Below are 10,543 nucleotides of genomic sequence, written 5' to 3' on the forward strand. Positions count from 1 at the left end.
TTGTGCCTGATATGGTTTTCCAAGTCACTACATCTATTCCTTCTCCCTCATTGAAAAAAAATCCAGAATCTATGAATATGAAAATTTTAGGTTTAACAACTGGACACTAGATATCTCCTTTGCTGAAAAGGGCATTCTCAGTGTATGTGCACTGAAGGTTTCCGCATGTGTAAATTGCCTTATTTGGCTTGTAGGTAGGTGTAGGTGCTTGTAGTGAAACCTGTTTTTCTTGCTGTAAACATTCCTCCTGTTCATTCTGACCATTAGAAGATCCCTTCATAATGCATTTACAATGGGTGTGATGGGGGACAAAATTCACAGTCCTCCTTCTGTGCAAAAATGTATTTCAAAGTTTATCTGAAGCTAATATGAAACTTCAGCGTCCAAATGAGTCAAATCAAGTAGATATCTCCCAACGTTACAGTCTTTTTAGTGTCAAAGTCCCTCTTTTTGTTACTATACTTCCACCACAGCTCAACAGGGAAACACAAAGAGGGAATTTGATGCTAAAAAGACTGTAAATGTGTCAGATATCCACTTGATATGACTAGCTCAGACTGCTGAAGCCTCATATAAGCTTCACATCAACTTTTAAATGACTGTCTACACACACTGTGGATTTTGGCCTCCATCACTTCCATTGAAAGCACATTTGAAGGGGATCTTCTAATAGCCAGTATAAACAGGAGGAAAGATTACAGCGAGAAAAACCTCTTTCACTGCTTTCACTGCAGAGGAAAGTGACAAACTGCACATTCACGCTTTTTAATATTCAATTAAACTGCTGACGGGAGGAATAATCTCTACTCATGTTGTTAGAATTTCAGTGTTTCCAAAGAATTACCTAGCAACTTACTTGACTAACACCGGCACATTGTTTGCTCATTGTACATTTTGTGCAATGTGTCAGGAATCAAACCACAGTCGCAGAGGAGACTATGATGTATCTTTCCAATGAGGAAGAAGAGGTTATTAAATTCTTCTTATAATTAATTATTGTAGATAATGGTCTTTATGGCCAGTGACCATTTGATAATAATGTTCTTTGGAGATTTTGTGAAAATGTGTCACACTGCTTAAAGCTCTGACTTGCTGCTACTATGCATTTATTATGGTGACAATTGCTTGGCTGTCTTTGCAGTCTGGATCAGGCTTCAATCAAATTAAATCGGCAGTTGTGTTTTTTATTGACTACTTTTACTGAAACTACAATGCAACATTCACACTTCAACAGGGATGGTGCTTGTCCAGACAGGCCTCGTGAATCACAAGTAGATTTCCAAGAAGAGACAGATCACTCCAAGGAGACTGATTGGAGACTGGCTAAGTATTCTCTTCATTAGGCGCTAAAGCTAAAGTGAGGATGCTTTAAAAAATAATGCCATGAGTAGTTTTTATTTATCTGTGAACCAAGTTGAGTAAAGAGAAGAAACCTAAATGAAACCAGTATTTGGTGTGAGCAGCCTTGCCTTTAAACCAGAAGCAGTTCTCGGTTCTTGGCAGGTCGGTTGTACCCGGCATCTTGAACAAGTTGCCACAGTTCTGCGGATTTAGGCATCTCAGCTGCTTCTGTCTCTTCATGTGATCCAAGACAGACTCCATGAAATTAGGATCAGGGCTCTGTAGGAGCAAAACCATCTGTTGCAGGACTCCTCGTTCTTTATAGTTTTTTATGACTGTGGCTGCATAACGCATTGGGACCTGATGGTGCTGCATGATGGAGAATCTAAACGTCTAAAGTGCCTAAAATCTTTGCACGGTACTGTATGTTAAGGCCGTGTTGTGAAATGGGAATGTGAAAACTTCTCCCATAAAGTCGTCCGTGGGCTGGTTGTCCATCCGGTATTGGCCAATTTATGGCAGGAGATGAAACGTGTGTAGTCTACGGAGACCTAACCTCTGAAAGAGGAAGTGTTTTAGTCTTGACACTCAGTGAAACTCGGTTAAATAGACAGTCGCTACCAGTCATGTGCTTTTTAACGTGGGCGACACCACACTGAGAAATGGAGATGCTGAATGGGAACCGGCAGCCGGTCTGCTCATGGGAAACCAGCGGCATGGAGGAGGACAGCGAGTGCCCCTGCTGCTGTGGAGAGGAGGGTAGATTACATCGGCAAAATTCTTTGATTCGACTTCTTCACCGGAGAGAAAAGCGACTTACGCGAATGGTCCATTTTTTAACGGTGGCGCTTCTTCTGGTGATTTCAGCGGCACTGGCTTTACTTCTCGCGCTGCTGCTTGGAAGGAGCGCTCCTGAGACACCGGACAGCCAGGTAACAGCAGGCAAACTCACTGATGTTGCTGAAGGGTTGCCAAAATATCACTGTTTCGAAAAGTAGCTACGGTCAATGTGCCGTCTAGTTAAAATAACCAGTTTATTAAACGATGTCTTTGAATTTGCTGCAACCAAGAGAATATAACGTATTTTACTGTTCTATAAATTATCTAAATGGATTACAGTTTATTTCCTATTACAGTGTTTGCGAAAGTTAGGTGAGAATTGCACGGAAGTAATCCATATTTCCTAAACTAGTGTTATTGCTCATTTTGACACCGCACGCGCATTAAGCTCATTCTTGCTTAACAACACAAATTTAACAACATGCAGTTAGAACAACAAATGGACTGCTATGTGTGGAATATTATATCAAAAGGGTGTCCTTGAAAACAGGGTTTTGTATCAAGGCTATATCCGTTTTTTAAACTTGTGCATTCAGTGGTCAGTATATTTAACGCACAGCTTGTGAGAGTGAGCTTGCAAGCCTGTCTGAATGCACCGGCTTGCAAAACGGAGTTTGCATGTGCAAGTCTACAAAACTAAGCTTACAGATACAGACATGAATGTATACGTTTACAAAACAATCATAAACGTACAAGTTTACAAAACTAAGGTTACAGGTAGGGGAGACCAGACCTCCAATCAGAAACAATTACACTCGCTCTGCACATGCTTAGTGTGATTGTCTTCTTATAAAAAAGGAGCCACATTTGAAACTCCCAAAGAAATTTACTGGCAAAAGTGTTATTATTTTGAGGTGTTCTGTATTTTGTGGATACTGTCCTGAGATCAAATGTCTAGGATCTAAGTATTATTAGAATCACTGTTTTGTAAGCTAAAATAGAAATTACAATTGTAACTCCTTAACGCTTTGTTACAACCATCCCTGAACCAAGCACTTTCATTTATATTTTAAAAACCCAAAGGTCTACATAAACTAGATCACAAGCTAAGCTAATGATAATCAGTCTCATGCTAATAGTCAGTGGAAACACATGTTTGCTTATAGCATGCCAAATATCAGAAAGAGGAACACACACTCCCAGTCTGGAAAGTGAAACCAATGCGGAAGTACCTTAAACCTGCATTCTTTCTAATGGCCATTGGGGGGCGACTCCACTGGCTCCAAAAAGAAGTGAGATTGTATGGAAGTCTATGAGAAAATGACCCTACTTCTCACTTGATTTATTACCTCAGTAAACACTTTCCTATTGAGTTTATGGTTCAATCACTTGTATCAAGTCTTTCTCAATACATCATGATGTTCATTTTATAAACTATGGTCTACATGGCTGCATTGTGATTGACAAGTCGCTACCACAGCGACAACATTGATTATGTATGGTAACCATGGCATAACCCCAGATTCACAGAGTATAGATATAGCTGCTACTATTCCACAGTGTGTTTTCAGTTCATGAAGGTTAATTGTAACATTTTGTTAGCCTAAAAAGTCTTGTTCAGCATTTGGCTGTGATAAAAGACCCTCTAAGGAGGCAGGTGTTCAGTTTTTCAAGTGAGTACATTTTGTTGTAATGGTTTTAGGCCTGTTTTACGCTAGCAGAAATTAGTATCAGCATTATCATTGTAAATCATAGATTATAAATGCACCATGCTAACCAAGCTAGTTCCACCGTGTCGTCCAAATATGGTCACTTCTGGCTCCAAAAATCAAACATGGCAACAGTCAAATCCAAGATGGCGATGGTGAAATCGCTAAACTCAAGGCTTCGAAACGGCAGTTCACAAACCAATGGGTGACGTCACGGTGACTACGTCCATATTTTTTTACAGTCTATGCATGTGATCCTGTACTGTTTCACAAGAAGAGGCAGAGGCTGGAGTTCCAGGGTTCCAAGCCTCAAGCTTCAATAAAATTTAGTTTTTTGACAACCTGTCTGCTGTTCGTCAAAAAACACAAATTTGACAAAAATCTTTTTCATTTGATTGATTAATTATGTATATTTTACACATGTCACAACCGTCCCTTGCATGTGTAACAACCATCCCTGTACACTGGAACAGTTATAACAGTGGATTGACTGTATTTAAATCCATTTTGCAACCTGTACATATTTCATAAAACCACTTAAATACATTGTTTCAGTAGTTGACACATTGATGTTTATAATATAGCAAATTGGGTATTCCAGTGTACATGGTTTTTTATTTACTGGGTAAATTGAAATAAAGTGTTACAACTGTCCCTCCCCCAAACATAAATGTATAAGTTTACAAAACTAAGCTTACAGATACACACATAAATGTACAGTGTCACTGTATGTGATGTCATTGGGTTTTTTTCTTTGCTAACAACCCACTCTAGTTTTGTTTCCAAATTTGGCCTGTTCACCTTCACTGCTTTTTAAGTGTTTGCATGTTTCCAAAAAAATACTTTTTCATTTTAATGAATTGACAGCACACAGAAAACACCACTACATAGTCATATCAACTTTATTTAAATAGCGCCAAATCACAACAGAAGTTATCTCAGGGATCTTTTCATACAGAGCAGGACTAGACCGTACTCTTTAATTAACAGACCAATCTGCCTCCACCGAGAAAGAGAGACACAGAGAAGCACAGTAACAACAATAATAACAATACCAATAATAATAATAATAATAATAATAATAATAATAATAGAAACATGACTAATAATAATATTGGTAGCAGTGGGTGTAAAGTTGGACCACAGGGCAGCAGGCGGTCCACAACCACAGAGCGAGATGAGAAAACACAAAACTCCAAGGAAGAAGCCAAGTTAGTAACATGTGTTAATGGTATGTGAAGGAGGAGAGAGGAGCTCAGTGTATCATGGGAAGTCCCCTGGCAGTCCAGGCCTATAGCAGCATAACTAGGGGCTGGTCCGAGGCGAGCCTGGGCTGGTCCTAACTATAAGCTTTATCAAAAAGGAAAGTTTAAATCTACTTGCTATTACTAAGTTGCAACATTTCTACATATATTTGGTGATTGACAGAGACAGGACAGGACGATGCTGTCATTTAAGTTAGGTTCATTGCTAAGTGACAAGACCCAAGACACTTTTTTTTTCTTCCTCCTCCTATGACATTCCAGCAGGCAGCACGCCGTGATGTGTAACCTAATGCTTCCTTCCACACTCCAAGACAAGCTGTGTCTACTAGTTTAAAAATATAAATCCTTAATATCCTTCCTCACTGGACCAATAAGCTACAAACATTTTCCCTGCTCTTTTCATTTCTTGTATCATTACTGTTTGTTGCTAAGACTGTATTTGTTTCCTTACAGCTCATGATGCATCGGGAAACAAATTCCTCTGGTAAATATCTTGTTCAATAATCTAGAGAGATTAAAAACTTTGCTGATTTCACTAACCAAGACCACTCCTTCTAGAATATAGATTTAATGGTTTATTGGGAGGGTGGTGGAAGAGCAGGGTGAAACAGAGGAAGGATAGTTAGAGGGATGATTGGAGAGGGAAGGATGGATGGGGGAGGGGAGAGGGTCGGGGATGTGAGGATGAGGGGGTGAGGGTCGAGGTCATGGGATGCGGATGAGGGGGTAAGTGTCGAGGGAATGAGGGTCAAGGGATGGGGAGAAAGAAGAGCAGGCGGGAAAGAGGAGAAGGAGGGAGTGGATAGGAGAGTGATAGATGTAAGAAGGAGAGGCGTCGACATCAGGGAGGTAAGTGGGAACAAGGGGGTCGAGACTCAGGGTGGGGGTGCTGTCTCGATGGTCTGGCATCTGTACGAAGCCCCCTGTTCCTGTGTTCAAGCAGAGAAGAGAGAAAAGTTAGCGGAGGGGTCGGGTGGGAGGGTGGCAAGCTGAGACAAAGGGGAGAGGAATGGATGTGGTGTGTTTAAATTCCCTGTTTTATGGAAATGGGAAATGGGACTTATAAACTTTGTTTATAAACTTTGTTTATAAGTCTATAAACTTCATTTCTGGAAAGTAAAGAGAAAATGAGCATGTAAAAAGACACTTTTTGAATCTCTCTTGCAGTCATCAGCAGCAAACAGCAGCAACATGAAATAGCAGACATGTATCCAAGCGCCATGCTGACAGGTAAGACATAGTTTATAGTGCAAGGCTTTCAGTATTAGAAATTTAGTTTCTAAGAAAGGCACTTAGGTTTGTTTCAAAGTGGAGATGGCAAACTAAAAATCTGCGCCCTATGTTGACTGCAAAGCTCTTTGTAAGAAGAAGAAAAAACTGAATAACAGTAGTGTAGGAAACATCAGTAGGAACTCGTTTTCAACATTCTGTAGTTGTCTGTATATGTTGATGATGTTACATAACACAAATTATATGAACCTATAAATTGCGATATATTTTGACCTGTGTGACCTGTGTAATACAATATATAGACTGTATCAGTTTAATACTGACAGCATGGATTCTTTTTCCTGGTGCCACAAAGACTTAAAAATATTCCCATGGAAAATACAGTGGAACAAGCATAACAGTTGTAAATCATCTCACACTGAGAGAGAAAGTTTCATCAGTAATGAGCATCATGACTCACAACTGATCAAACAGCAACACTTCTCACTATTACTTTAATACATTTGCAATGTGTATTGAAAACACAACAGACAGATTATAACAGTGATCAGCAAATGGTCAGCATAGTCAAAAAAAAGTGGACATAGGAACAAAGGTTGTGTCTACGCTGTTAACTGTAGTTGGTAGGCACATTCTGTTTTGTTTTTCCTTACATGTTCCCCCTTTATATATATATATACAGTTGTTTTCTAACCAGGATAAATGACAATAAAGGAGTAGTTAGAACAGTAGAACTGTAGGAAGAAAGGAAAAAATAATAATGAAAAAAGAAGAACAGAACTGGGACAGTTATTTACCCTGTGCGTATTTAGGGTATAAAAATGGAGACAGAATTGTGGATCTGTCAGATGGAAGACAAATTAAAGAGTAGTTAGTTATTTGTTGCTTCCAGGAGCCTCCAGAACAGCACCAGTGGTCCTTGTCATAGATCCTCCACTGTAATGGAGGGATGAACAACATTTTTTCAAAAGATGTTCCCTCATTCAGTATTATAGATGATGGTGGTGGAGAGCACCGTCTAACACGTCGCTCCAAAATCTCCCACAGGTATTCAGTTGGGTTGAGATCTGGTGACTGCTAAGGCCATAGCATATGATCCACTTTATACTTTGGTTTTTGATTGACAAATATAGAAAATCACTAGTCTAGACAGTTGTGACCCAACTGATTTTCAGCATTTGTCAGTGTAATATAGAGGCTCACCAATATCAAGAATGTGTGTTGCTTTGCATTTGAGTCAAAGACCACATCAACAGGTGTCTCAGATCAGGTCCTCCTCTCAGATTGATTGTTTACTGTAGAGCTTAAATGTGAAAAAAAAAAAAAAAACACAACCTAATTTTCTGCCTTTCTGTTCTCATCCATAGCTCCCAATGACAATTTCACTGTTGGGAAATGTCTTCAGTGGCAGAGTACTTTAGGAAATGCCTACTGTGACAGAGGTTTCAACTACTCCAATGGAAACCTTGTGGTGCCCAGACATGGCAAGTACAAAGTTTTCCTGCAGATCACCTACGAGAGTGATCCCAACAAATGTCATGGACAAGATGAGATAAGACTCTCCACCAAGGTCTCAGTTTTCCGGGAAGCTTACCCTAAGGACACAGATCTCCTGTCATCATTCGACACAGTGAATTGTAGCATGAATAACTGGAGTAAATCACTCTATACAGCCGGCTTGTTTGACCTGCCAGAAAACAGCAAACTATGCGTGACAATATCACACCCTGAACTTATTGTCAAGAGGCAAGAATTGACATTCTTTGGTGTTGAACTTCAGCACTCCATGAGAATTTTAGGGAAGACACCAGTGTAGTTATATGCTTTCCTTTTACTATTACTGCTTATGAAGTGTAAACTCACTGATGAATTTGCAACATTAAGAAGTTAGTAGTATTTACTGTACTGCAGGTTTGCTTTATCTCGTTCAAGTTATAAGCTGCATTATTTTTAACTCATTAATAACTGCTCCCTGAACAGTGATTCAACTAGAGCTGCAATGAAAATCAAAATTCTCTGGTTCCAGCTTCTTAACAGTAATATTTTCTGCTTTCTTTAGTCCTCTATAATAGTAAACAGAATATCTTTGGTTGGGACAAAACATGAGATTTTAGGTTGCATCTTGGGCTTTGAGAACCTGTGATCAACATTTTTCTCAATTTTCTGACATTTTAAAGTCCAAATGACTAATCAGTTCATTGAGAAATAATGGACATATTAATCCATAATAGGCATTGTAAATTTTCAATTATATTTATATAGCGCCAAATCACAACAAAAGTCATCTCAGGGCACTTTTCACATAGAGCAAGTCTGGACCGTACTGAGACCCAACAATTCCTCCATGAGCAGCGCTTGGCAACAGATGTAAGGAAAAACAGATTGTGTTGCACCTGCAAGGTTCAATAGCTAGAACAGCTGTGATTACACATGGCTGTGAGGCTCTTAATAGCGTCCATATCATTAATTCATCTCATGGACTGTAAACCATCGCCAGCAGTCATATCTCAATTGATGATTAGTTTGTACAAGGCGTGACACAACTAAGGACAAACATCATATTAAGAGCAAATAAATACATAAAATGTTGACTCCTATGTAAATAAAAAGAATGATAAAATCAATCACACAAAGATGATCAATATTATGTTTGCAAATGCGTTTTTAATTGGCATTTTACAAATCACGCAATCAGTGCAGCTGATTCTCAACCTAAACAATGTTTTACTAAAAGATTGCATCTCTCACCTTATTTCATCTCATCACATCACCCTCAGATCAATTTAGAAAATCATGTACGCTGGTCTGAAGAACGCGAGGTGCACACATTCTCACCATACATTCTGGTTTTTGTGCATAGGCATCGTTTATGCATCTGGCCCCAGGTCTCATGTAGGATAATAATTTGGTAGCTGCACTGGAAATAATGATGATCTTTATTTGGCCAACCCGTAAATCTTATTTACACAGTTTACACCAGGTCACGTAACCAGGTGGTCAGTCTGTTAAACCCTGTGAAAAAACCTTCACTAAGATTAAAAACAAGCCAATAATGGTCACTTCAGTAAGGAGGAACAATTGGAAACATTTAACAAGTTAGCAAGAGAAGACCTTTGGGCATTAGATTCCACAGACCTGAAGCATCTTGATTAAGCATAGGTCCGGGAAAATAGGAGATGGACAAATCCGCAAATAGAATGACAAGGTTGAAATCATATCAGGCAGTTTTTCTTCATTCAAATTGAAAGTCTAAGGATAGAGGATGTTGTGTTTCTGTGCAGATTGTAAAGCCCCCTGAGGCAAACAATTACATAAAAATTGACTTGACTTGAGGAACATGGCCAGAAACATAGCTGGCCGGCCAGATAGAGTCAAGTGTATGAGCAAGTTTTGTAACGTGGGAAAGTACAAGTCAAGAAGAGGGTTAGAGAAAAAGGAAATAGCAGAAAATCCACAGAGAACTACTACATTGTTTTTTTTTTTTTTTTCCATAAAGCTGTAGAATCTTAAGAATCGTAATTTTTGGTATAACACTAGTATTAGTATTAAGAGAGGTCTGGTGGTATGTTACTTTCTTACTGTAGTACCATGTAAATTGTCTCTATCTTAATGTAATCTATATTGTAGGACAACAGACAGCAGTACAGTAGCACCAGGCCAAGTACATGCCTTACAATGCATTGCCATAGCCAGCTTGGTGGCTTTGATAAGGAAGGTTTGAAGAGTAGTAAACAACAGTGCAGAATTACTGGAAGACAGAAAGAAAGGTAGAAATGTAAAATAGAATAGTACATACAATGTGGGGAACGCCTCTACTGTACCACAGTATGTTCAGTTCTGTCAGTCACAAATATAAAAAGAAGAACACAAGAACAGCAAAACAGCAGGTAAACAAGGTGTGAAGAAATAAAAGCATGAGCGATTTTCAGATAACATTGTTCTAATCTTGGAAATATTCCTGAGCTGGTAGGAACATGATTGTACCAATTTCTTTGTTTTGTTCAAAGCTCAGCTCACTGTTGAAGATAACTCCAGGTTCTTAGCAGTGCCCTTAATATTTGGGACAAGAGGACTGATGTTAAGCATCTCTGTTGGGTTGGGTATAATCATTGTACCATGGCTGTATATTGAATTTGACTTTTTTCACCATCAGGCTCACTGTAAGCTAATAAAAAGGTATGGAGAGGGGTTTCTCTTTAGTATGTTTTATTACAAGGT

The 10,543-nt window shown here is 39.0% G+C and overlaps 1 protein-coding gene across 1 annotated transcript; it reads left to right on the forward strand.

The window, feature by feature from the left end:
• The first annotated feature begins 61 nt into the window (after nt 1–61).
• si:ch211-158d24.4 (uncharacterized protein LOC560966 homolog) lies at nt 62–9,744 on the forward strand. The gene is made up of 4 exons (XM_067601185.1): nt 62–2,273; nt 5,549–5,579; nt 6,263–6,325; nt 7,693–9,744. Exons 1-4 carry the CDS (start codon nt 2,004–2,006, stop codon nt 8,139–8,141), a joined length of 813 nt encoding a protein of 270 aa, XP_067457286.1. The 5' UTR covers nt 62–2,003; the 3' UTR covers nt 8,142–9,744.
• The last annotated feature ends 799 nt before the right edge of the window (nt 9,745–10,543 follow it).

The sequence above is a fragment of the Thunnus thynnus genome, chromosome 2, assembly GCF_963924715.1.
Source record: "Thunnus thynnus chromosome 2, fThuThy2.1, whole genome shotgun sequence".
Taxonomy (NCBI): domain Eukaryota; kingdom Metazoa; phylum Chordata; class Actinopteri; order Scombriformes; family Scombridae; genus Thunnus; species Thunnus thynnus.